Consider the following 25,130-nt stretch of genomic DNA (forward strand, 5'->3'; position numbering starts at 1 on the left):
TAAAGGCAATCTCACCTTTGAATTTCTTCATCTTTGTATATTTGTCATAAATAACAATTTAACTATCCTTTGAGGTTAATATTTTCTGGTTCAATGGAAAAGAACAGAAAAATTAATATATTCATGCATAATATGAGGCAACAGAGACTAGAGCATCTTATCTGTAGCAAATTTTATTTCCAAATAACCATAAAAGGTATCCAGTTACTGTTCAGATTAATTTATAAGATCATGCAAGGTGTAAACATAAAGTTCCAAAGGGAAAAAATTGTTCCTGACAATTCTAACATGTGAAGGAAAATTACACAGAAATACACACCAGGAACTTTCTACATATGGCTAATACCTGGATCTTTCTTCCTGCCTGCTTTATGTCATTTCAGCATGAGAAATATGTAGTGCAAAGAAGCAAATATTAATAATCCAAGGGAAGAAAAACTTGTTGGCAAGATGCATGATAAGGGAGGGGTTACTATTAATATTCACAAAGAAATCTTGGCAGCGGGGGTTGCATTAGGTAAAAAATATCTATTTAAAAAGAAATTTAGTTGTGGTGATTATATTGCTGTTCACATCACATTCATAGACTTATGCTTATGTACCATGCACACTTCTGAACTTTTGTTATGGAAACAGGTAAAATGATATGGAAATCTTTCCAGAGGGCATATAAAGTAATATAGTAGCTTAGGATTTATTTTGAAAATAGGATAAACAGAAATATTATTCTGGAAAAAATTTGTAAGATCTGAGTAGGTATTAGTACAACGGTTCCAAATCAACAGCACACCATAAAGAAAACAGTCTCTTATTTTTAACATTGGTTGTAAAGCAAAGGTCTGTGACTTTACATCAGAGGTTTTTTTTCTTTGTTTGAATATTTAGAGTCAGTTCCCAATGACTAAAAATAAAGAGTAGATCTAAAAATGCCAACCCAGGTTTTTTTTGTCTGTATTGTTTAAAAAAAAAAAAAAGTCATTTCTCCAATTTGGACTAACTTGGTAACTAGAGACCATCATGTAAAAGATCGAATCACGTCAAGAATACGCAAACTCTCTGCAAATGAAGCTACTTTTGTTTATAGCACAGTGAAAATTAAATAGCAAAAGTCCATACAAAATTAGGTGCTATATTTATTTGTATAACAATGGTGTTATCACTAGTATTTTTGAGCCTAGAGTGAGTGACTCCAAATTCCATTCAAGAAATTCCCACTTCTAGCACTTTCCACCATGATACCCCCTGCAGGCACACTGCAACAGAAAGGGAGGATAATCTATCGATATCACAAAATGTTTTGACTCCAGTGAAAAGTTATTGTAAAAGAGTGTACAGTAGATTCTCCTGCAGTTTTGTTTAATAACGCTATCTACTTTTTAGGTGATAAAAAATCACCAAGGTTTTAAAAGTGTTAGCTTTGGGTCCTCTATCATGGAATTTTATCATTATTTGAGGTTTAAAAAATCCTATCCAGTCTGTAGTCAGCATTAAGGTGATTACCCAACCAATGCTGACGGATGCTAACATTCAGTAAAGCATTTTTTGCCCAAGATCATTTTGCTAGAAGTTTGACTAACCCGGGCATCTGGGAGGTAGAACCTATGAAAATGTAGTGCCCTGCTCCTTCTTTTCCACACCCAACTGTTAGTATGCCATTGCCTGGGAGCAAAGGCTGCAGTATATCACAGGAAAGAATTACAGACCTTCCAGCTCTCCATCACAGGGTTTTTTCTCTTCCTACTCACATAATTAGTACTCCTTTCTTTTACTTTTAAAAAATGTGCCTGTTTCAAATTTGTATTATTTTTTTCAGATGTCTAATTTCAGTTATGTTCTTTTCCTCCTTGGTTGCTTCCCGCATTTCACATACCAGACAAATATTTAAAGGTCTGTAAAACCAGGCGAGGTTCCAAAATATTTCTAAATGAAACTGCCATAGGTGACAGACAGGGAAAGAAGGCAAAGCTGTAGGACAAAGATTTGAATAAACTGACTGGAAATGTATTGGAAAATCTATTTGAATTGCTCTAGCCATGGATGAGGTTTCAATGAGGCACAAACATTCAGGTTACTGACAAAACCAACATGTTCCATGATGACTCAAAATAGCCTGCTTGTCATGGTGCATTGCTTATTTTTTATTAGTAAGTTGCTCTCTTTAATTTTTTTTTTCTTTTTTAGCATTCAGGAAGTGAAAGCATTTAAGAAAACATTCAGAATTCTGAGAATACATGTAAGTGAAATATTTAATGTCTGTCATTCAAAAAAGTTACATCATTTACATAGGGTTCATTTGTATATAATAAAAATTTCATCATAATGAAAAGTTTTCTGGAAAGTTATATGTTAATTTGCTTAACATATGCTTTGGAAATACAGCTAAATAGGAATAGTTAAAAAATTTCTTCAAATATCCCTTTTATCAATTAAAAAATCTCATCCCTAAATAATAGCTTTACTTTCCACTTGCTCCTTTTTGTAATATCATATGTAAGTTGAACTATGCAAAGACTGGCTCTTTTCATAGTTCAGAAAATATGTGTATACTTCAGGAATTTGCTCATTGCATAGCAAACATGTAAACTTACAGAGGACCTAGAAATTTTACCCTAATCTAAAAAAGTTGCTGAGATTTTGCATGATAGTGTATTTTGAGGTTTGTTTTTGTGTAATTTGGATTTTGTTTTCTCATTTCTAATATATGTGTCAATTGAATACAACAAACAAAAAGTCATAAAATGTTAAAAGCCAAGTAAGCAATTTTAACCTACACTACCAGTATTTAACCTGATTATGTTGTTTGATTTTTTCCTAGGTATAACAAGTTGGAAATGCATTGTGCTGCCTCTTAAGACAGTGTTAAAAATTAATTTCAACAGTGTGTGTTTAACATAAATTTAACTATATTTGCATCAAATAAAATGTTTATTAATGAAAGCTATTTATCATACAAGAAACAGCAAAGAGAATTCATCATACAGAGGTGTACACTAGAAGTGACAGATGTAAAAGTGCATGCAGAGATTTCTGTTTAAAAAGGAAGTAATAAACAATAATACTAAAATTACTGGGTTTTGTTCCCTATACTCTTAAATGAGTGATAGTTTTTCTTTGAATTTACAATTGGAAAATGCCATTAACAGATAGGACTAATACACATTAGCAAGCAGGTGAAATGAATGTTTTTGGACCTTTATTTTACAACTACTGTGCTTGACAAATGTGTGGAATTCTTTTTGTCAGTAAATTTTCTTCAAATATGGGGTGGGCATATTACTGCCAGGTTGCTCTGGTTTATACACGGTTTATCTAATTTCGTTTTAAAGCACATACTTTTAAGCCTTCATTTGCATTAGACACCATAAAGAACAGAAGTTTGGTTGACATTCAGTAAATGACATTTAAGTTTCTCTCTCTCTCTCTCTCTCTCTCTCTCTCTCTCTCTCTCTCTCTGGTTTTTTTTTTTTTTTTGGCTCAATAGATTTTTAAATGTGTGATTATCATAACCTAATATTGTCTTTGTCTTCACTGCAGTGGATTTCCGATCAAACTTTTCCCCTTCCTTTAATACTTTAGGGAATTTTCAAACGTCGGGATGTTTGGCTGTAATGCCCCAAGATTTGTTCTCCCTGAAAAAAATCATAGTGACAATTTATTAACTACAGAGCAACTTGGCTTTTAGGGGTCTGCAATTTCTATTTAGATTTACAAATATCCATTTGTGCTCAATAGACCTAATATTAAATCTTAATCATATTTAAGGTTTCTTTTCATGCAATTACTTTATTGGCTAATTATCTCTTTTTAATTCTAAAAACTGGATTGAGTCAAATCGGTGGGGCATTACTTTTATTATGAGCAATATTTAAAGGTAATTCTAAGTTGAATTACATTGCGTATGCCATGGTGTGGACATTTAAAATGAATCAGAAGTTTGGAAATCTAAAAGCTATTTGTATGTTTGAATATTTTTTAAACTCTGTATTACCATTTTAATCACTTTCACATATATATATAGGAAATACACTAGTGCCGTCAAACCTTAAATAAAACTGATTGGAAATAAAACTCCTTAGATTCAAAATGGTTTATTCACACAAAATTTAATAGGATATATCACAATTGTTTGGTCCATAAATATTTAGGGGAGATAGTTTCTATACAATGCATTTATCAATAAACAAAGAAACATGGACAATTTTTCTAGACCACTTACTGTACTATAAACACGAAGCTCAATATATAAGATTATTGAATTTATCAACTATATTTGAAAGAGTGCACAACTGCTTTCTATGACATGTTTGTCCCCTCTAACAGGATACACCATAAAAAGAGTTTCAGAAATAAGAGGTAAAACAGTACAAAACTAGTGAGGTGTCAAAAGGGTTTAAAACAGTTAATTTAACAAACAACACATATATCCTGATTTTCACAAACTTACTTCCAAGTTATATCATAAGGCACATAGGAGAACTGAGTTATAAGTAGTCTACTTAATAAAGTAGATCTATAGTACCATATATTGTTCTGTCAAAGAACAAAATTTATAAGTATCAATATTTTACCTGTAAAAGTGTATTAATAAGATCTCAGCCTTACCAAGGTTGTTTGGTCTGGTTAGTGGTAAATGCCCAAAATGTAATAGAAATATGAAAAGTCAAGATTTAAGCTCCATATAAGATGATAACCACACTTGCTAAATATATAATGGCAATCACACCTTTCTTCTGTTACAGTGTTAACTTATCTTCCATCATCTTTTTTTTTAAAAAATAAGCTACTTTCTGTGCTAATTTTCTAAAGACCCTGAGCAAAAGTTACAATAATGCACTTTAATGTGGGCAGTGAACTGTCAATATGTAACCACACATTTATACAGCCAGAAGGACACCTTAAGTTCTATTAAATAGCCACTTTGACCGCCAGAGGAGATTTAAGGGGTCCAAAAAGTGGAGAATATGTGCAAAGTTATTCTTAACAATCCACTAAAGCAAGACATATATCTTGACTTTTTTATTTTTATTTTTTTTTAGGAAATCCACAATCTAATTGGTATTTAACTACAACAGAAGCATATAGATGAACATTCACCACTGCCCAGACCATTAAGATTTTAGCTTAAGTTAAAAGAAAAAAAAATGCTACTGTAAACTAGGAAATATATTTAGATCAGCATCCACGAGGCTTCTGAGTTTATCTACTTTAAGACTAATCACTTCAAATCTCTAATATCAGAAACATTTTTTTCTGACAGATATTTTCAACCTGTGCCAAAGTTAAAAAAAAAAGCAACTCAAAACCAAAGAATTCTCATTGTTGGTATTAGTCTTTTAAGTTCTTTTTTAATATTACTCATAAAGAATGTCAGATACAATATCATGGTACAGCTGAAGCTAATTACTAGACTTACCAATTCAATTATACTGATTTTTGACTTCTTAAAAAATTATATTTTGCTTATTTCCATTTTCCCCAGGAAAGATAATTTAGAAAGAATGGTTTCACAGTTATCATTTTTAGGTTTAGAATGTTGAAATTATAGATTTTCAAATTATATCTGAAAGTTTCATGAATACACAGGGAGTTTCAGTATTTTTCAAACATTGAAAAGTCAACAACTAAATATGTGTCTTGAGTTGTACATGACTAAAGGAAGACATATTTCTTGAAAAAATTTTCCCATAGTCTATAATATATGGAATTATTAATGCTTTTTGTTATTGTGGATGCTTTTGTTTAATCATATTCCTCATTTGTAAGAAATAGAAATAAAACATTTTCTCAGTTTTAAAATAAAAAACTACGAAGTTTTCAAAGTTCCATAAGCACACATACAATTGCAAAATTTTTAAAAAATAACTTTCATTAGTTATCTGATTGTTTATTAACCTAATCATTTAACTGGAATTATTTGCCAATCATAATACCACTCTTTTTTTTTTTCCTCCGAGATTCTGGAAATAAGTAACATACAATTTTAAGAGGCACTTATTAGAATGATTCAAAAGCTCCCCTTACCAACTGAAAGATCTAATTAATTTTTAAAAATCCAAATACACTTTGTAGACAAAAAAAAAATACACTTCGTAAAGGAGACAATACTGTAAACTCATTTGCCAAGTGGCTGCAGATGCTACACACCAAGCTGTTGTTTTTATTTCCCAAATATCGTGTGGGTTAGGAAAAAAAAAATTTCTTGTAAATAATAAAATAATAATAATTAGAATAATAATAAAAAGAAGAGGAAGAATTCAAAAAAGAAAACCAATGTTAGAAAAGGTTCGTTAAGGTAGTTTGTGAGGGGCTTCCGGATTCGTGGCTGTCCATGTTAGAGGTCACGGATGTCACTACAGTGATAGTGGGATTGGTCAGGTCTGTTAAAGTGGTCGCAGTGCCGGGTGGAGTGAGAGCGCCGCTGTCTGCTGAGGGCGGGGCCGGAAGCGACGTGCCATCAGCTTTATCAACACCCCCATTCTCCTGCCGCAAAAGGTTCCTTCTGAATTTGGCTCGGGCGTTTTGGAACCAAACCTGCAAACCAATCCCAATTGATTTCTTTACCGATGTTTGTTTTTATACTTCTTTCCTTTTTTTTTTCCTTTTTCCTTTCTGTTTTTGGGGGGTATATGTTGCTCTTTTTAAATATCTATTTTTGTTTTTCTTGGGGGAAGGGCCCCTTTCTTTTCCTTTTTTTTTTTTTTTTCTTTTTTTTTTTTTTTTTCTTTTTGGCTTTCTTTTAAAACATTGTCATTCAAGTAGTACTAGAATCTCTTGACTGTGCATATTCCCTCCCAGCAATAAGAAGTGTCACTTGGGACAATGGGTGCTTAAGTGGAGATACCATGAAATGAAGGCACAGACATAAAGGGGGAGAAATACAACCTCATTCCTCCCTCGTTGTTGTCTTTTGAGAAGGAAGAGAGGCAGGGTCATGGAAAGTTTGCAAAGTATGAATCACTCATATGAAATGAACATCTAGCACACGGTAAAAATTCTTACTCTGTCAGGAAAACTTCAGTAGTGCTACAGACCCTCAGCAGCCAGAATCTAGTAGGAGGAATTTAAAATGCCTTGCTATTTGTTGCTGAGAAGTAGAAGAGAATCGCAGGTGACTCACAGGAACCTGCTGTAATTTCGTGAATTGTATTTTCTCGTGATGAGTTTAGGGAAATGGTTGTATAGCAGCGCTAACTCCCAGTATTTTAGTTTCTAAGTATGGTTTGTTAACATGGGAAAATAGACACTCCAATTGGCTACTTAGACACTAACCATACTTGCACATTTTAGAAATTGAAAAAAGGGTCTACCTGAGTTGAGAAGGTTATAACATGTGAATGAAGTTGACAAGAGTTTGCTGAATAAAGTGACAGCACAAGTACATGCACTGAACCTAACAAAATGGACAGCTCTATAGCCACAGCTTGTGCAAATAACATCACCTGCTTTTGCAGAGCAGTGAGGCAAACTATCCTGGCTCTGGTGGACCCATCTTTCTATCCGTAGGGAGAACGTGGCTGCATTTTAAAAGACCCTGGATCTTTTGTGGGGCACCCTCTGGGAAGCCCCTGCAAAAATCTCAATACCCTCTAGGGAGATGACTAAGGTAAACTAATGAGACACAGTACAGGAAATATCTGTATCATTCTCAACAGGGAAGAAAACTATTTTTACTGACAAGGGGGAGTTTCTTACCTGCAAAACTCTTTTGGTCAGACCTGTTTTCTGAGCAAGCTGTTTGAGATCCTTGGCATCTGGGTTGTGGTTGATGGCAAAGTAGGATTTCATGGTCCGGAGCTGGTGGTGCTTGAAGGAGGTGCGCATGCGCTTGGTCTTCTGCGAGGGTGGGTAAGGCTGCTGATCCCGGTCCAAGTGGTCAGCCTCATTCTCGTTACAACCTGTTGCAGTAACAGTGAAGAGAGAAGTGCTCAATGGAAGCTCTTGCATGAGCTGACATGACGGCAGCTGTATGATAATGCTGTGATAATAAAGCCACAGTGGAAAAGGCTGTCGACCCAATTATGAGCAATGTCTAGACAAAAGAAAGAGGTTAATTGCCAAAGTCAGCCCAACTAGTCTGTTAATGTGGACATAACTGGAGTTATGTAATAGAAAAACATTAGATAAATCTCTTTTGCTTAGCTGTTGCTGAAAAAACTTGGGAAAATTAATAAGCTGTAAGTTGTGGGAGTGAGAGAAACTTCCAAGAGTGAAAACTAAAAATCCTTTTCTGATATATTTGTGGATATCAGCACACTGCCGCCACACACGCACAAACACAGAATGGGAGAGAGAGCGTTCTTAGAGATTCCACATTTTGTCCTATTTGAGGAATGAGACATTCTCCAAATATATCTGAAAATACTGTTGTTTTTTTGTCACAGGGGATACAGTGAACTAGTCATTTCAGTTCCTTCAAATATGCAAATTTCTGAGACCCCACTACTAAAGAAGAATTGTGTCCATTCCAATATTTTAGCTTTTTCTGATATTCCTGGTATTCTCAATCAGGAAAAAATTAAAAGGAGGCTGGATAAAGAGAAGTCACAAAATAAAAAATTGTAGATTTTGTAAGTAATCATAAGAATGATTTTTTTTGAGGACTTTTAGTGATATCTGGTTAGCACAGGGCTATACCAAGAAGAAAACAGTTTTCCCTTGGAGTTATTTTAATAAATATTTCTGAAAGAAAATGAGTCCACATATCTCTTCACTTGGTTCATGCCTGAAGCACTCCCCACAGCTCACAGTTCAGAGACACAAATGGTGCATATTTCTAGGCTCAGATCTTGGCCCTTTTGCTCTGGGTGTGTGTGACTGGGATTTGAGCTGTGCCCATGGTTGGCTTGGCAGAGAGACAGTGGCATCGTCTCTCCCCTTGCAGAGCCCTTCTCAGCACTGAGGGCCAAATAACTCAGCCTTTGAAATCAGTCTGAATGTCATTATCCCCAGGATGTAAAGTTAAACATTTAAAAGGTCATTTCCAATAACCTACTGACTCTGCTTAGGAAATATGATTACAAAATGAAAATAGTTTGCTAAATATTTACTGACTCAGTCAACTTCATACCTTAAAGGGCATGGAAATTTTTCCTCAAACCTTATTTTTATCTGATGTATATATTTTATCTTATGTATATGCAGATCTGATTATCCTCTATTATAATAAAATCTCTAAAATCATCTGATCATATCACTGAGGGTGAGGAGGGAAGAAAATCAAATCTTGAAGAAAGTGAAGTATCTCTTAATATTTGCTCTTCCATTTTGCTTGATAAAAATTGATTTGCTTGTTATGCTCTAGTTAGAATAAACTTTTTTAACTTATTTTATTTATGAATACAAGAACTGGGGTACAGGCCAGAGGTACAGGGTGGGGGTGTTGTGAGAGGATTCACCAGAGACAGAGTGGGGAGCAGAACAGGCAGACTGATGAAATACACTGCTGAGGGGAGCAGCAGGTGAGACAGGAAAGGTCTGCTGTGCCATGCGGGTCACCTCCCTGGCCGGGGATCAAACTCATGCTGCAATAGCTGCAGATTGCTTCATCGTGCTGACGCTTAACTCCTTGTGCCACCAGGGAGGCCCCTAGTTAGAATAACTTTAAAAATATTTTCAATGTTTGTATATATAAGTATATATACAAGAATATTGTAGTCTTTAAAGTCATCAACCAAGAGGTCAGTAGCACCACAAAATCCACTTAACAAGAAATTCTTCATAACGTGACAAGAACAGGCATATATAGGTTTCCATAAGATATATACATAGGGGGGGATATGTGGCAAAAGAGCAGATGAGTTTATTAAGGAAAAGACCATAGTATATTCACCTGTGGGTTCCCTAACTTAAACACAGGACCAAGAACTCAACAAGCATGCAATCAAGATTTTGCATCTTTGTTTATCAATAAAAGTATGTTACTATTGATGCAAAATCAAATGGAATCCAAGTCAGGTATACATATTCAGATCTTTAACATACACTTCTTAAACCCCACCAAAAAGGGTATCAAATACTCACAGATAACAGAGAAAATATACTTTACATTTTATCCTATATAGGATATCCTGATATTCTATCAGTCCAGTGGGGATATGCCAGGTTCAAATATTCTACAGAACTGCACTTTCATATCCTCAAATGGATGTTACAGCTTCTATGACCTACCATAAAATTGTACTTTTCTCCAGTAAACTGAGCTATATTTCACAGCAAGAATTTGTAGCCAGCTACATTATAAATGTAGCTACAACAAAATGGGCAAAGAGGCACACCTTAGTCACTAGAAGCTTCTTCAAATAAGATTTCATTTGTGAGTAATATGTAACTTTTCCTGAACAGCATGTCAAATTGAATATTACACTTGGGATAGAAAACTCAACTTGTGTTTAAATAATGCTCTTAGCCATTCTCCCCAGCTATATTTCTTAGAAATGACTAGGACCCCTAACCTAACTATATAATCATTCATTTTTTAAATGCAAATTATGAAAAGTAATTATAGAAAGGTTTGATAAAATCATTTTTATGAATATGATTTCTATGTCCATATTGCTGATTAAAAACTCAGGAGAGATTGTTAACACATTAACATTTATGAGACTTGTTTCCACAGAGAATACAGTTCAGTATATAAGGAGATAGGTTATATGGCTTTCCTATGACTGTGTTATCACTTATATGATGCAACTTAATAGAGCAATATATTTCTTTTACAGGGTAACTCAATGAATTATGCTAAATTACTTATGTTTAACTATAAATGCATTATGTAAACTTGCAAGTGACTGCGTTTCCCCCAGCATCTACCTCTAAAGCTATAGGGTTTTTTCTCCCTGAATTATGAGAAGAAATGATGACCTCTCAAAATTGTCTCGAACATCCACTTATAGATATACATCTGGCATTAGAAAGTTAGCTAGAAAATCGAAATATTCTTTTCCAGTCACTTAGGAAATGGTTGCCTATGCAACATGATTTTGTTGGGAAAGTGTGTTACCTCCCTGAGAGACCACTAGGGGTCAGTGCCAGGCTAATTTAACAACTAACCAGCACTTATAGAGGCATGAAGTTTTGAACTGGGTACAGTCAGAAAGGGTGAGAGAATTAGTACACTGCTGAGGGGAGCACAGGAGAGGTCTGCTCACCATGTGGGATCCTCCTCCGGTGGCCGGGGAGCAGCCGGGGATCGAACCGGCGCCGCAGAGGCCGCGGGCAGCTTCGCAACCCAGCGCTCAACCGCTTAACCAGTTTGAAGTTTGAATTATTTACAGAAGGGAGATTTCCAGAAATGTCAAAAATTCAGTTTCTCTATTAACACCAAATTACCTATCCTTCCTATCCTGGACTAAATTTTCTCACACCTGGAGGGCTTTATTACAATTCAGCATTCAAAATAAATTTTCCACCTCTCTTTTTGAAATATCATCCTGATATCTGCACAAGGAGGTATAAAGCAAATTAGGAATATTTCATAAAAGCATATTTATTTTCCTTATATCAAGCACTAACTGATCACTGCCAAGATTCACTTCTTCGCTGAGAGCCTTTGAATCATAAACATATTTTCTGTGCATGTTTTTGAAAATTAATCAACCTATAAATTATATTTATTTTGTATAAGTGTTATTCTTCTGAGGCCTGTTACATTTAAAAAGAGATGACAAACTAAGATCCAAAGAAAGAAAAAATTAGTGAGCTAAAATTGTGGATCAGATGTATTTAACATGTTTTTAATTTGCTGAAGCTTTTCTTCTGCTAGTTTTGTAACAAACAACATTAGATACATAAATTTTTTTAAATGATGAATGGATTTCTGGTCAGGCATCATTAAGCCAATTTCTCTAGATTGTTTTCATCAGATGATAAAGAAATATATACTATTTACTGGTATCTCTGGAAAAGTTCAGAAAGGTTGGGATGATGTTAATTGAAAGATTTCAGAACTATTAGTGGTGTGGTATGCATGCTCCTGAGGGTCAAGGAGGCGTCAGCAAGTTTTACTCTTTCAGGAGCAAGATAGCAGCCACTTTCTCAATAACCTTATAGTGGTACTAATTTGCAAACTAAATACCTAAGTGGAAGAAGAGTTTCATTGTTTTGAACAAATAAATTTGTACTCTTCGGTTCTCCTCAGACAAGTAAAGTTCCTCTGCTCTTTCTAACATAAAGTAAATCCAAGGAAAATTCAAATTGAGCTAATTCAATCAAATAAAAAGCTAAAATTCAGGCTTGCTGCTATTTGGCTAGAAATCTCCTCTGTTCTTGCAGACTTCTCCAGCCTGAGGGATTCCTCTTTCCAAAAGACTGGCTAGTGATGTGTGAGAGTCTCTCTCTCTCTCTCTCTCTCTCTCTCTCTCTCTCTCTCTCTCTCTCTGTCTCTCTCTCATTAGGGCATTGGAGCCTTGATGACTGGCTCAAAATTCCAATGTCATTTTCTATTAACAAAGAACAACTAGTGCCCAGCCTGTCCTGCCCCAGGGACCACACATCAGAGGAGAGGAAGTACAAGAAATGGCCAAAGTGGTCCCTCACCAAAGAATTTGCTGACGTGCAGCTGGGGCGAGGGTGAGGCTAGGACCCTCCCTCAGAGGTTGGCCAAACTCATGACTGCCCTGCTACCCTAACACAATTCAATCCTTGTGGGGTCTTGAGCAGCCAGCTGGCCCTTTTCCCTTGTCTAGACACCCTGGCATGGGTTCCTTAGGGACAAGTGCAGCCGGCCCCACTCTCCTAGGAACACTGTGCCTGCCTGGCACAGATTTGTCCTCTTCAGTTAAATTGGCAGAGAACCCCCAAAAGGGAGCTGCGGAGTGGGCTGGAGAGAGTTTGCTGATCTTTTGTGACTTCCCTTGAAAACTCTGTGCTCAGAATAGGATTCTTCATTTCTACTGGCTGTGTAACCTTGGGCAAATCACTTATCTAGCTGGATATCTGTCCTTCATATTGAGCAACAATCAGGCTCTGTAAAAGGCATTGCAACTGCAAAAGATAGACAAGCAAGATCCATGCTCTGGGATGTCCATGCTTTGGCTGGTATCAGGGTACCTTTGGTTAGGAGTCGTGTTGCTACAAGGCAGCCCCTTCTGACAGAATGGATTCCCCTGACCTGAATTTCCTACCTGCTGAGATGCTCAACCATGCCAGGACATGGAAGTGAGAGCAGTTGAATCAATCATTGGGCTCCCCAAAATATTAGCCTAGGACTTTCTGGAATTACTTTTCTTAGGGAATGGAAATCAGAAAGAGCTTCCATCCTGTCCATTGTTACATGATGGCCCCTGGACCCCAACATCCTCACCTCAGAGATGGGGAAGAGGCAAGCTACCAACCTTAAGGAATTGACGGGTTGATATATGAGGGGTTTATCCCCCAACCAAGGAAGAAATGGTGCTCTTAGCCTGTTGCCTGCATTTTGTTTTTAATTAAGAGAGAAGCCTGGCGGAGCATAGAAGAGAAGCCAGAAAGACAGCACTAAGCCTCCCCTACAGACCTGACCTCCATGTTCTTTGGGGGGTGTGGGGCCTGAATGTCCCAAGGGCCTATCACACAGAAATGGAGCTGGCTGCATGAGTACTCTGACCTGTGGAAGGGCAGGCCAGCTCAGCTGTGGAGAGTGGTTCCCACCCCTACAGCTGCTTTTTACCAAGATCAGGGATTTGGTTGTTTCAACACTCTTGCCAACTGTGTTCCTGATTAACTCTGGGCTGGTGACCACAGCCTCTGCCCCCTCTAAACAGACTGAGGTTGGGCTCTGAAAAAAAAGTCAGTATTTAGGAAAACCTCCTCCAGTATCTATAATTTGGCTTCCACACAGGAATTGCCCTGGGGCTATTTTGTTCCAATTGGGAGCCAGAAACTAATGGGCTCATTAACTAATGGGCAACAAGGATTTGGCTCTGCCTGTTGGAGGAGTCACCACAGTCCCCTGGTTATGAATGTGCTTTTTGCCATAACCTAAATAAATGCCTTTCTCCCTTCCCCTCTGCATCTCTCTCTCTCTCTCTCTCTCTCTCTCTCTCTCTCTGAAAGGAAGTTGCAGTGAGAGAAGAGGCTGGTTAAGTAAAGTTAAGTTAAGCAACCTCTACCAACTGAGTCTTGGGATTGGGGTTGAGTTGCCGTCCTTGGAATCCCTCCAGTGGCAGGAGGCTGGGGCTGTTGGAGAGGGGACTGGTGGCAGGGGCCCACCTGAGTTGTAGTTGACGATGTCCACTCCTAACGCTGGGCTCTTTCGCTTCCGGGGCCGCCCCTTCTGCACGGTGCCAGTGCCATTGAAGTAAGGCAGGGCCAAGCCGCCGCTCTTGGCCGCCAGCTCAGTGTAACTCAGCTGCGGTGGATACTCCCCTTGCAAGAGGGTCTCGAAGTGCGCGCGGCAGTACACCAGGCTGTCCTTCATGCCAAAATGGTCGCCCGTGGTCAGGGTCTTGTTACAGGTGGAGCAGGTGAAGCAGCTCAGGTGGTAGACAGAGTCTCGGGCGCGCATGACCATCTCGGAGGCAGAGATGCCAAGGTGGCAGCGGGCACATCTCTGCACAGAGAACCTTCTAGAAGGAAACAGACTAGTCAGGACTCTGTTTGAGGCAAAGGCATTTCCCACTCCTGGAGCTTGGTTAGCAGTGCCCCAAGACAGACAACTTGGGGTGAGAGACTCCAAGAGGAGAGGACACGGCCCCACTTAGACATTAATTTTATTTGTTTATTGAACTGTGCTGTTGAACCAGGACAAAAAATCCTTACATTAAAATTAGAGGAATCGGGTAACTGAGCCTCACTTTCCTTCTCTGTAAAGTGGAGATTAAAAAGAAGCCTGCACTAGTTCACAGTGCTATCGAACGAATATTAAATTGCGATACCAAGGAAAAACGTTTCATCGATTACAAACAGTCTAAGAACTGTAGGCGGGGAGAGGATTATTACTTATAGATGTGTGCGTGTGCGTAAAAGCGTTAAAACAGTCTCGGGAAAATGACAAATCTGCAGAGAAAAGCTTAGTCTTTTTTAGCCACCTCTCTCTCCTGGGCTGAGAGGGGAGCTAGCGCATCTGCACGAAGTTGTGTGTTTCCCAGTCCAGAAACAACCCGGCAGAGTCAATAAACACGCCTGCCGCTGAGTTTACTCACCAGTCTGGCGGGCACGGATTTAAGGGGCGGTAAAGGGAACTCGGGATTGAGTGGCTTGGGTTTGGGCAAAGGCACTTATTCCTCTCCATGGTCATTTACATGGTTTCCCCGCCATCCTCGAGAAATACCCAACACCTTGTTGCTGCCGCCGCCGGGGCCGCCAGTTAAGATGCAAGACGTGGACCTTGCCAGTTCGTAGTAAACGGAAAAAAAAAAATGCTCTAGTTTCAGAGGACGGAGACGCATACGTTTGCATCTTCCGGGATTTCCCCAGGTTCCCTCAAATAAGCTGCGAACTGTACCCCACACACACACCCCTCCGCTCCCCTATGCGTGATCTGCATTGATAAGCTCTAGACCTGGGGTGTCCGTCTCACCCTTCTTCACTGCCTGTCTGGGGGCGATGGAAATTCGAAGGCGATTGCAGTGGACTTCCTTGGTCTGGGGACTGACAACTGAACCCCCAAGGGGCGAAAGGTAGGGGGACAAAGAGGGGACTCTTCGGCTCCAGGCAAACGTCGGGCTGGTTGGCCCGCCAGGTGAAACCGGTGCGTAAGGGTCAGGGGCGCAATACCTGTAATAATCCTCCTTGCAGTAAATGCTACCGTCCTTGGCGAAGCAGGTGAGCTCGGACTCGAGGGCCAGCTTACATTCGCAGCACTTCAAGCACCTCAGGTGCCACTGTTTGTCCACGGCCAGCAGGTAGTACCTGTCCGAGATCTTGCCCCCGCAGCCGGCGCACAGAGCGGGCTTCTCGGGGCTCAGCGGGGGCATTCCCTGCAAGGCAAACACACCGCGCGGCTGAGGAGGGCGCCGGGTGGGGCGGCACAAAGCGAAGTTTCCCCCGCGCCGCGCGAGCCCAAGCGGTTCCCCCAGCGCACCTACGGCCTGGACCACGTGCAAAGGCAAACGTCGGGGGGACCTTTGTAACTGTCCCCGTCGCAGCTCGCTGCCTTTCCGCGGCGTCTGCCTGAACCCCGCGTTCGTGTCCTCCCGGGACTATTCACTTAAAAGACCAGCCATCTCGAGCCGCCTTTTAAAGGGTCTAGGAGCGCATTAACCACAGTTTTGAATGTTCCCGAACTCGAATAATTACAAGCTAAAAATGGTGGGTTTTAACCGCACAAAATAAGACAACGGAAACTGTTACTCGGAGCGTAAAGGAGATTTGAACGAACCCCTATTGTTTTCTTAAACAAACAATATTACATTTCTGTTTCACTAAAATCTCCCAGGCAGCGCTGTAATGGAAAGGAAGGGAAAGATAATGTGTGCGCTCATAGTTTGGTTGACATTGCTTTGATCGTAATATTCTTGGCAGATCTCGTTTTCCTCTAATTTTCGGGGTTATGGGTCCTTCTCCCACAAAGGATGTAAAGTGCTTGTTCCCCGGGAGGGTCCGCTGTCTGGTCTCCTCTGCACGGTCGTCCCTCCGACCCAGGCATCAATATCCCAGGAGATCTTTGTCCTGAAAATCGCAGTTGCCTAAGTTCCCGCCTGCGTCCTACCGATGCGGTCAACGATGGAAAAACCTCACCTTAGAGAGCCCAGTCCCGCCGAGAAACTCAGGTTTGGGATGCTATTTTTTTTTGTTTTTACATAGGATAGCCACAAAAGGGGGGTGCTGAGGGGGGCGAGTTAATCTCTGGACTTTTCCCTCAAGACTAGCAAAAATGTGTTGCAGTACTTCCACGAAACTTTAGCGGGCCTGGAAAGGGAAAGGAAAGTTTCGCCCTTTGCTCAGACCAGTTCCCCCCACCCATACCCTGAAATCATGTTGCAAATGTGGAAGCGCCCACCAACTCCACGACGTGGCGGGACCCGAAACACCCGAAACACCGCCGACTCGCCCAGAGCAGTCTCCCGGGTGGATACACAGTTCTGTTGGGCTGAAATCATTTCCGGAGACTTTTGTAGTTTTCCCTCTTCAGCTGATAAGTGGGAAAGAGCAGCTCTAGAGTATTGACTTGATAAAGCAGAAGTGACTTGTATTATGAATAATAGTGACAGTGGTCGCTGCTTATATCGGGTAAAGGTTAGAATTGCCTCCCTCTTGGGCTACGTGCCCCGCTCCTTTGGGTTGTGTGTGTGTGTGTGTGTGTGTGTGTGTTTCTAATTCCATTTCCCGCTACACGTTGCATCCGCTCTATTAGGGAGCTGAACGCAGGATTGTCTCGCTAGAGAGGCGAACCAGACTGCCAGAGGCCACGAAAAACGCTCATTTTAGGGGTGCCTAGATCCGAGAGTCCGGAACCTCGCGAGTGGCCCAGCCTGTTCAGTCCACTGCAAAGGTGCCGTCCTGCACCCCAGAGGGTGCCGCCAGGGCTCCTGCTTGTCTGGGGCTCCTTGGCAGCGCTCCGTCTGCCCAAGGCCCGCGCCCAGCTGGCCCTCTGGCCTCTGCGCCTCGCCCGGGAGGCGCCCGGGATTCGAGGGGGACCGGAGCGCGAGTTGAGGACTGCGGACGCGGGCATCCCATCGTCTCACTCCCCGGCACGCCCAGCTCTCCGATGGGGAGCGAGCTTCGGGTCTCGACAGTGTAGACGTCTCAAATCCGAAGGGAGGCCCTTTTTTCAGTCCCGCAGACAAGCAGCCTGGAGAAAACCCACCCGCCAGTTCAGAGAGGACGCGCTTACGCCCCGCCATCGCCCCTCGGCCGGCCAGGGAAGCGGCTCGGCTGCGCGGGGCGCGCGCGGGCGCCGGGGACCGCGGGCGCCGCGGGGCCCTCCTTACCGCGTCGCGGCCGTTGAGCTGGGCGCCTTTGGCCAAGCGGGCCTCGGTCTTGGATCTGCGCTCCATCTCCTCCATGATGCCTTGGATGTGGCCTCCGGAGATCCCGTGGAAGAGCATGGCTGGGGGGCGGAAAGGACACGAGTTGTCTTCTGCTCGGCACCCCACTATTTCCATATACACACGCCCGGGGTTTTCAGCTCATCCGAGTGAAGGAGCAGGAGGGAGCGCAGAGCGCCAGGCGGTGGGGAAGCGCCGACAGGCTCGCGGACAGAAAGCAAGAGGGAGAAGGGAAGAAGAAAGCCGCAGACAGATTGGAAATTTGGTCTGCTTGGAAAAGAAAACAGAAGAAGGGGGGGACAAGCCCAGCGGCTCCGCGAAGGAGATGTGCAGAAAACAAACACGGGTGAAGGGGAAAGGAGAGGAAGAAGGCGAATCGCACTGCTCTGAGAGATCGAGTTACTAATGGGAAACAACTGCAGCGGGGGGCAGGAAAACAAAATCTGGTGAAGAAAGAAAATAGTTTTGAACACAAAGAAAGAAAAAGAAGTGGTATTTTCAGAGGTCCCTGGCTGCTTGCAAGTTCCCAGTGCCTGTAGGTTGGGTTGGGGACTGCTCCTGCCGGAGCTGGGTCCAATTTGTTAAGAGACTAAAGCCAGCCCATTTTTGATAATTTAGTAGGAGGAGTTCTCTCCCCGGAGCTGCCACGGATTTTTATTCAGACAACAAAGACCTGTCATACTCCTCTCAGCCCCCTGGTGATGGGCAAGCGGGGACAAACATTACAAAGGGGGGGGGTAATGAAGGGGGAGGCAAGAGGAGGCATTTACTTCCCCAAAAAACACACGCACGCGCGCACACACACACACACAGACACACACTTCTAAGAGTTCCCAGCAGTCGTGTTTCAAAGGGGAAAAGGAGCCCTTATTGTCCCCCGCCCCGGAGCAGGAGGCAGAGAGCCCAACAATTTGGTCCGAGTTCAAGATCAGACCCCAGTTAATGACGTACAGAATGTCAGCTCCAAGTCTGCGTTTCCTTCTTGTGCAATTTCTGATCCCTACCCTATGGGAATAGCACCACAAACAAGTCAATAATGGACAAAAAATGCATGCACTTCACTGAAATGTAGATCATTCTTCCTCTTCTCCCTGCCATCTCTTCTTCAACTCACTTTTTCAAAGCAGCTGTCTGCAATCCATCCTGTCCCAACTCACTCATTAACAGAGGGTCACCTACTCCTGGATGACCTTCCAGGGGCTGTAGCATCCCCTGAAGTGAAAGCGGGCATGTAGAGCCCAGGTTTCTAGAGTTTACTTTTAGTAAAAAGATTTTCATTGAAAAATTAGTGTAAGGGACAGAGCAAGGACTTGGAGGTTCAGGTAGACAAGTGAAGTGTGAGCTAGGGTTATGTATTCGTTTACCCAGTTCAGGTAGGCAGGAAAACTGGCAATTCTAGTGTCTGGGCTGACACTTGACAATGTGGTCAGCAACTCAGAGACTCCCGTGGAGCTTGGCACCCCTTCTCCCTAGTGACTAGCTACTTGCCCTACGTATGTGCTCTCTTCATGCTGCCCTTGCAGGACAGGGGACTTGTAAAACAGGATGCACCACACATTTCGGAGGATGTGAAAGGGGCTCCTCGCTGTGGAGGAGGGGGAAGGTGAGAGCTGACAAGCAGAATGGCAGTCCAGCACCTCACAAGAGGTGGGATTGTTCTCTCTGCCTCTGTTCCTGTTAGTGGCAGCCCCTCCTTGGCCCTATTAAAAAGTGTCCACAATACTCTAATATTGTCGATTCATTCAAATCATCAGAAGCCCAGTAGGGGCCCAAAGCACAGCGGGCCGGGCCGTGGCGGGAACCAATCCAGCTTTAACCAGAGAGAGGAGGTAGCCCTCCGCTCCTTCCCTGCCTCGGGCCTGCCTCTATTGCCCACCGCTCTCCACGGGCTTTACAGACACCGCGGGCTTATGTCCTGAGGAGGCCTGAATCCTTCACTGGAGTCCCATGGGCCGGACACACTTCCCCCTGACTTGCAACGTGGCCAGTCCTGCAAAGATGAAGGAAGAGAAAGAGAGGGTGAAAGGAAAGAAGGAAGAGGGAAGGGAAGAAGGGAGAGAGAGAAGGAGGATGGTGGGGGGAGAAAATGAGGCGAGGGAGGGAGGAAAGAAGGAAAGATGGCAAGGAGGGATGGAGAGAGGGAAAAGAAGGAAGGAAGGAAGGAAGGAAGGAAGGAAGGAAGGAAGGAAGGAAGGAAGGAAGGAAGGAAGGAAGGAAGGAAGGAAGGAAGGAAGGAAGGAAGGAAGGAAGGAAGGAAGAGACAAGGGAGGGCACTACTCTTGCTGCCGCGGCCCGACTTCCTGGACCAAGCATCATCCTCCGAAGCCGCTGGAGTCACCTCTTCCACGAAACCCCAAATTCCACTGCTTCCCTTTGCTCTTTTCTCAGGGTCAAAAATAATGTTATTTGCAGACTGGACGCTGTTACGATCCTCCGGGTGCCAGAATACAGCTCATAAAACACAATTTCACACAAAAATGAAGCCAATCAAGTGAACTAAGCTGGAGACCTCCCCCTCACTTTGGCAGCCCTACCGGACAGCAGGGCTGCTATTTACTGTAAGTAATGTAATTAGCCCCTTTGGATGGAAATCAATGAGCTTTTCAAACCCACGTGCACAACCCAAGGGCCCCTAGGAGGGGGTGGGGGCAGCAGAACTTTCATAGACAACAAGTCCTCTCACAAAGGGGCAGATTGCCTTCCCACCAGCCAGCGGCTAAACCCACTCAGACCCCGAGGAGGAGAAGAGTGGTCTCCAGAAGAACGTCACCCAGTTAGCCCATGCAGCTCCCAGGGAAAAAGAAAACAAGTACCCTCAATCCAGTCACCCGTTTTGTCTGGTTTCTGGGCTAAACTCTTCTCCCCTTGCATATGGGGGGTGTCTGGAATTGGGTTTGGTTCTTACTTCATTTTGGCAACAAAGAACACAAGCACACCACTTCCTTCTTGCAAGAGATAAAACTTTGGAGAATTCATGAAGAGAAAGTTTAACAAATAACTCCAGGAAAAAGCTTGAACTTTGTGAAGTCTCCAGGGAAGCCAAGCACAGAAGTTCTATCAGCCCCCCTCCACCGCCCCCAGCCTTTCATTCATTCATCTGTTCCAACCCGCTTATTAGTTGCCATCTATCAGGCACTGGCAGAGCAGGGCACCTGCTTGGATGCTAGCTTTGTCCTCTTTCTTATAAAATTCAGGTTATAAGTTCCTGCATAAACTGGGATTTGCTACCTCCCATAAAGAAGCAAACTGCAAGGATTCTTCCTTCTCAGCCAAAGCAGGAAGTTTGTAGAAAGTTAAAGCTGGCCGGGGGAGGGGGGCTGATAGAGTTTGGAGGTCCTTGTTATTTCTGCAGAAATTGCTCCCCATTTGTCCAGCCCTGTCCCCTCTCACAGTTCCTTTCAGAGGAGAAGATGGGGATGTGGGTTGCTCCAAGAATTGGGTGTGGGACCTGAGGTGTTCTAGTCTTTTGGAGTCCTGGGAGTTACCTTAACAGGACCCATCATGCTCAAAGGACTTTAAGCACCATAAGGAGAGCATCTTTGTGCCTTGGCCTTCCTTCCCCTCTCATGAGGATAGGCTGGGGTCCTGCTTGGGGCAAAAAGTCCCATTGGAGCTCCATAAAAGGTGGAGAGCTCCTGCTTGGCTTGTTCAGTTCCTGGGGCTGAGCTGTTGCCTTTCTCAGTGGATCAGGTGCCCAAGGTTATCTCCCTCCACCCACCAGGAATAAGACCTGCAGTCATCCTCTCTGAAGTCAACACTATAAGGAGCAATGGAACAGAACCCTGGCAAGGTGCAGCCCTCCCTCATTCTTAGGCACACGCAATTCACTTTTTTCTTTCTGTTCCACCAGCCACCTATTTGGCTACTGCTAACAGGAAAGTGGGTGACTGTTCTCCAGTGGGATAGAGGAGCTGGAATTGAAGGTTTCCAGGTCTGCAATCTCTAGGAGAGGCAATGAGCTTGGGCACCTTGTTCCTGGGTTCCAACCCCATCAAACTCTCTGGACAGGAGGAGAAATGGAGTAAAGGGAACGGATGACTAGGGAACCTCAGAAGCTTTAGGCTCCAGGAAGGAAGATAATCCAGCAAACCTGCATCTCTTGAGAGAACTGGAGACTGAATTTCTCTTTTGAGCTGAATTTTGGAGGCCAAGATCCCTTAAAAAAGGTAGCGGTCACCTTTCCATCAGCCCCTATTATGGAATTGAAGATCCCCTTTGGACTGAAAGGTGCAGCTCCTAAGCAGTGTCCTGCTTTTGGCACGGTTGTGAACACCCTAAGGTGGGGTGGTGGGAAGGCAGCTTTGTCTGGAGCTGGGAACCGGGCACTCCGCACCAGGCCACCCAGCCCTGGATGCTCCGCTGAGCGCGTGGTGAGGAAGTCTGGGGGCCGGGGTGGGGGAAGGGGAAGTCTGGGGCGGGGGACATGGAGAATCTCTAAGTGCAAACCTTCCCCCACCCCCAAGGTTGACAGTGCCAGACAGGCGCTGCTGCACAGGCACTTCTCTGATTCAATCCCACCAGAAAGGCCTCGCTCAAGATCAGATGGAAATGGACAGAGCGGAGCTGGGGTCCCGGGAGCTCTACTGCGTGGAGAGAGAGAGCTGCCGGCGCGCCCCAGCTGCTCACTTTGCCCAGGTTTGCTCCGCGCAGCTGGCACGCCAGCACCCTGCCCTTAGCGCGCTCTTTGCCCACGCACACCCTCCGCACCCTCCAAGCTTCCCGCCGCCTTCTTGCTCCCTTCAAACCTCGGTCCTTCTGCGGTTCTTTTCCAGCCCCGCGGCCGCCAAGTCTAGAACACAGCGCTTCTGAAATCTGAAGCCCCTTTACCCGAGATTTGCCGCGTGGTTGGCCCTCGGTCGCCCCAGGAATAGGGGGAGGCGTCCCGCACTGTGTCCGCTGAGATCGCGCAAAGAAATGGCTGCGCGAGGTTTGGATTGAACAAAAAAACTGGGTGAAGCCAGTTTCCAGTTAAGCTCTACGCGGCGAGAAACGTTGTCTTTCGGCAGCCCCCACCCCTTCCAGTTGGGAAACGCCCCCAGCAACTCCGCGGAGGATCGCGAGCGCGTCCTCAAGCCCCTGAAGACTGGCTCTGTGTCACCGTGACCTCCGCTACCGCCCCCACCCTGTAGAGCGCCAGAGACATTCAAGAAGCAGCAAAAGGGGGGAAAAGCAGAAATCAGTAATCCTGTCTGGAGACTGAACGAGACTATGTTTTAGAGCCGACGAAGCGCGGTTTAATTTCTAAGACAAACACACACCCCTCTTCCTTCGCACCCAATAAAGGTGCGCACACACACACACACACACACACACGAAAAACACGCCGGCCCAAGAAAAAGGATAGAGAAAAATGGGAAGGGAGCTGGCATAGGACTCACCTGCCTCTAGAGTGGTGCCGTTCAGCATTCTTAGAGCAAAAGGTGATCACGCCTTTCCGGTGGCTGTCCTGGAAGAGAAAGCCTTCCTTCAGCACGGCTGGCTGTTTGGTCCGAGGGCCCCAAGCGCCTCCTACCACCCGGTGGGGCGTGTCGGAACCGCTCTCCCCGCCGCAACCTCAGCTACCCAGTGGCTTCCAGGGATGCTCGCCGCGCCAGCCTCGGGTAGGTGTCCGAGGCGCTCCTGGTGCGCACGGCCGTCTGGCCACACTACCGGGGTAGAAAACCACTCGGACAAGAAAATCCATATCGGGATCTTACCTTGAGGTTCAGATGCCCCCCTCAATAACCCGGTCCTGGGCAACGGAGAACCGGAGGCGGCAGCCAGAGGAGCGGACCGGTCCCCAGGTTTCGCCAAGGGGTTCTCTGTTAATCCAAATAAATAAGCCTTGAAAATCTCTCTCTCTCTCTCTCTCTCTCTCTCTCTCTCTCTCTCTCTCTCTCGGAATTGACCCAAATCCTTCACCTCTGACCTTCAGCTCCCTCCACCTGTCTTTTATTTTCTGTTTATGCCTCCAAAAGGGAGGGGCAGGGAGGAAGGAGTGGTGGGCAGAGGGCACCGATGCTGGCCGGTGCCCGGAGACACGCTCTGAGGCTGCGTTCAGCCCTTCCAACCTCTCAATAATCAGAGGAGGTGTTAATGGAGGACTCGGCCGTAACAGAATCTCATAAAGCCGAGAGCATCTTGAGGCTTGGGCACAGCGGGAGTGCTGGAGTCCCGCGGCGCGCCCTGGGCTCCCCGCCCCCGAGCCGGTCTTTGCCTTCCAGGAGCTCGTACCTTAAAGATGCTGCCGCCAGCTGGTGCCTGCATAGACGGTGAATGGGCGGTAGCTCTGGCGGGGAGCTGGGCTAAGCCATTGATTGCTAACAAGCCATACCCCGCCTTCCCCAACCTGTCCTTCCTTCACTCTCGGCGCTCGCAGACTGGGCGCCAGGGACCCAGCGCTTGGAGGTGCACTGTGCGCTCCGGCTCCGCGCGCTCCGGAGGTCAGCGCGCAGGAGGGGGATCCTTTCCCCTTCCTGGCCCTAGCCAGAAAAGCGGGGTTGGGGGTGGGGGGTAGCGGTTAAGCTATTTGGAGAAAACCAATTCAACCCCTGGGAGACTCAAACAGCAAGACACAGACTTAGAGCCAAGGGACAAGGCGGGGGCCACGTTACCTGGTCTCAGGTTCCCGAGGGTCTGTGTCGCCCCAGCTGTCCAGCGCGCAGGCAGGCCGCCGAGAAGCCGAGGGAGAACCAGAAGACTGGGCCTCTGGCCAATTATTTACCCACTTTCCCACCAGTGTGCCCTACACTGTTGGAGATGGGGCGAGGGTTCACTGAGAGGCTCCCGCGCTGAAGGGGAAGTGGGTGCAAGCAGCGAGATTGGCCGCTCCGGGGTGCGAGTCCGGGTGATGATGCCGCCCTCCCCACCTGTCCCTCCCCTCGTGCCATCATAGCGTCTCCTCCCGGGTTCGTGGGCCGACGGCGCGCGGGGCTGCGAGCGCCCGCGCACCCACGGGCAAAAACAGCATGGGCTGGGTGGCACGTGGGACAGTCACCGATAGACCCACCTCGAACCCGCCCCGCAGGCTCCGCCACATAGTTTAGAGGTGGTCAGGGTCCACCAGGAGCTGCGAATCGAAGCCCTTTGGTTTTCTGGTCCCACCCCAAATCCCGGAATGAAGTTCCGAGCACCCGGGGCAAGAGTCCTCTTTCTCCCCCAACACTGCTTCACAGACTAGTCCCAGCAAGCAACTAGTCCCACGAGTTTACCTTTACCTTCTTAGCTCCCCGACCCCGACTTTGA

The 25,130-nt window shown here is 44.6% G+C and overlaps 1 protein-coding gene and 1 long non-coding RNA gene across 10 annotated transcripts; one reads left to right on the forward strand and one right to left on the reverse strand.

Moving 5' to 3' along the window:
• Positions 1-268: 268 nt before the first annotated feature.
• Positions 269-24,642, reverse strand: LHX9 (LIM homeobox 9). 7 transcript variants are annotated; one of them, XM_037495877.2, is made up of 8 exons: positions 24,500-24,642; positions 23,603-23,707; positions 23,285-23,352; positions 17,850-17,968; positions 15,694-15,896; positions 14,188-14,543; positions 7,693-7,895; positions 3,636-6,531 (listed from the first exon to the last, which is right to left on the reverse strand). In XM_037495877.2, the coding sequence occupies exons 3-8, from the start codon at positions 23,310-23,312 to the stop codon at positions 6,274-6,276; spliced, it is 1,167 nt and encodes a 388-aa protein (XP_037351774.1). In that variant the 5' UTR covers positions 23,313-23,352; positions 23,603-23,707; positions 24,500-24,642; the 3' UTR covers positions 3,636-6,273. The 7 variants fall into 7 exon arrangements, with proteins under 7 accessions (XP_037351779.1, XP_037351774.1, XP_037351775.1 ...); XM_037495878.2 differs by lacking the exon at positions 24,500-24,642 and having other exon boundaries at positions 23,603-23,712; XM_037495879.2 differs by lacking the exons at positions 23,603-23,707; positions 24,500-24,642 and having other exon boundaries at positions 23,285-23,379.
• LOC129144954 (uncharacterized) lies at positions 16,004-23,753 on the forward strand. 3 transcript variants are annotated; one of them, XR_008549817.1, is made up of 4 exons: positions 16,004-16,688; positions 20,295-20,464; positions 21,915-22,072; positions 22,370-23,753. It is a non-coding gene; the product is annotated as an uncharacterized LOC129144954 (long non-coding RNA). The 3 variants fall into 3 exon arrangements; XR_008549818.1 differs by lacking the exon at positions 16,004-16,688 and having other exon boundaries at positions 20,148-20,464; positions 22,370-22,541; positions 22,679-23,753; XR_008549816.1 differs by lacking the exon at positions 16,004-16,688 and having other exon boundaries at positions 20,148-20,464.
• Positions 24,643-25,130: the final 488 nt, after the last annotated feature.

The sequence above is a fragment of the Talpa occidentalis genome, unplaced genomic scaffold, assembly GCF_014898055.3.
Source record: "Talpa occidentalis isolate TD23 unplaced genomic scaffold, MPIMG_talOcc4v2.1 talOcc4.8, whole genome shotgun sequence".
NCBI lineage: Eukaryota > Metazoa > Chordata > Mammalia > Eulipotyphla > Talpidae > Talpa > Talpa occidentalis.

Excerpts from the sequence above, each read along its gene's own strand:
- LHX9 (XM_037495875.2), bottom strand. The coding sequence starts at position 18,023 with ATGGAAATAGTGGGGTGCCGAGCAGAAGACAACTCGTGTCCTTTCCGC. Across the intron at positions 14,544-15,693 it reads TGCAAGGAGGATTATTACAG|AAGGTTCTCTGTGCAGAGAT; the intron begins GTATTGCGCCCC and ends GTTTCCTTCTAG. Across the intron at positions 6,532-7,692 it reads TGACCAAAAGAGTTTTGCAG|GTTTGGTTCCAAAACGCCCG; the intron begins GTAAGAAACTCC and ends ATTGGTTTGCAG.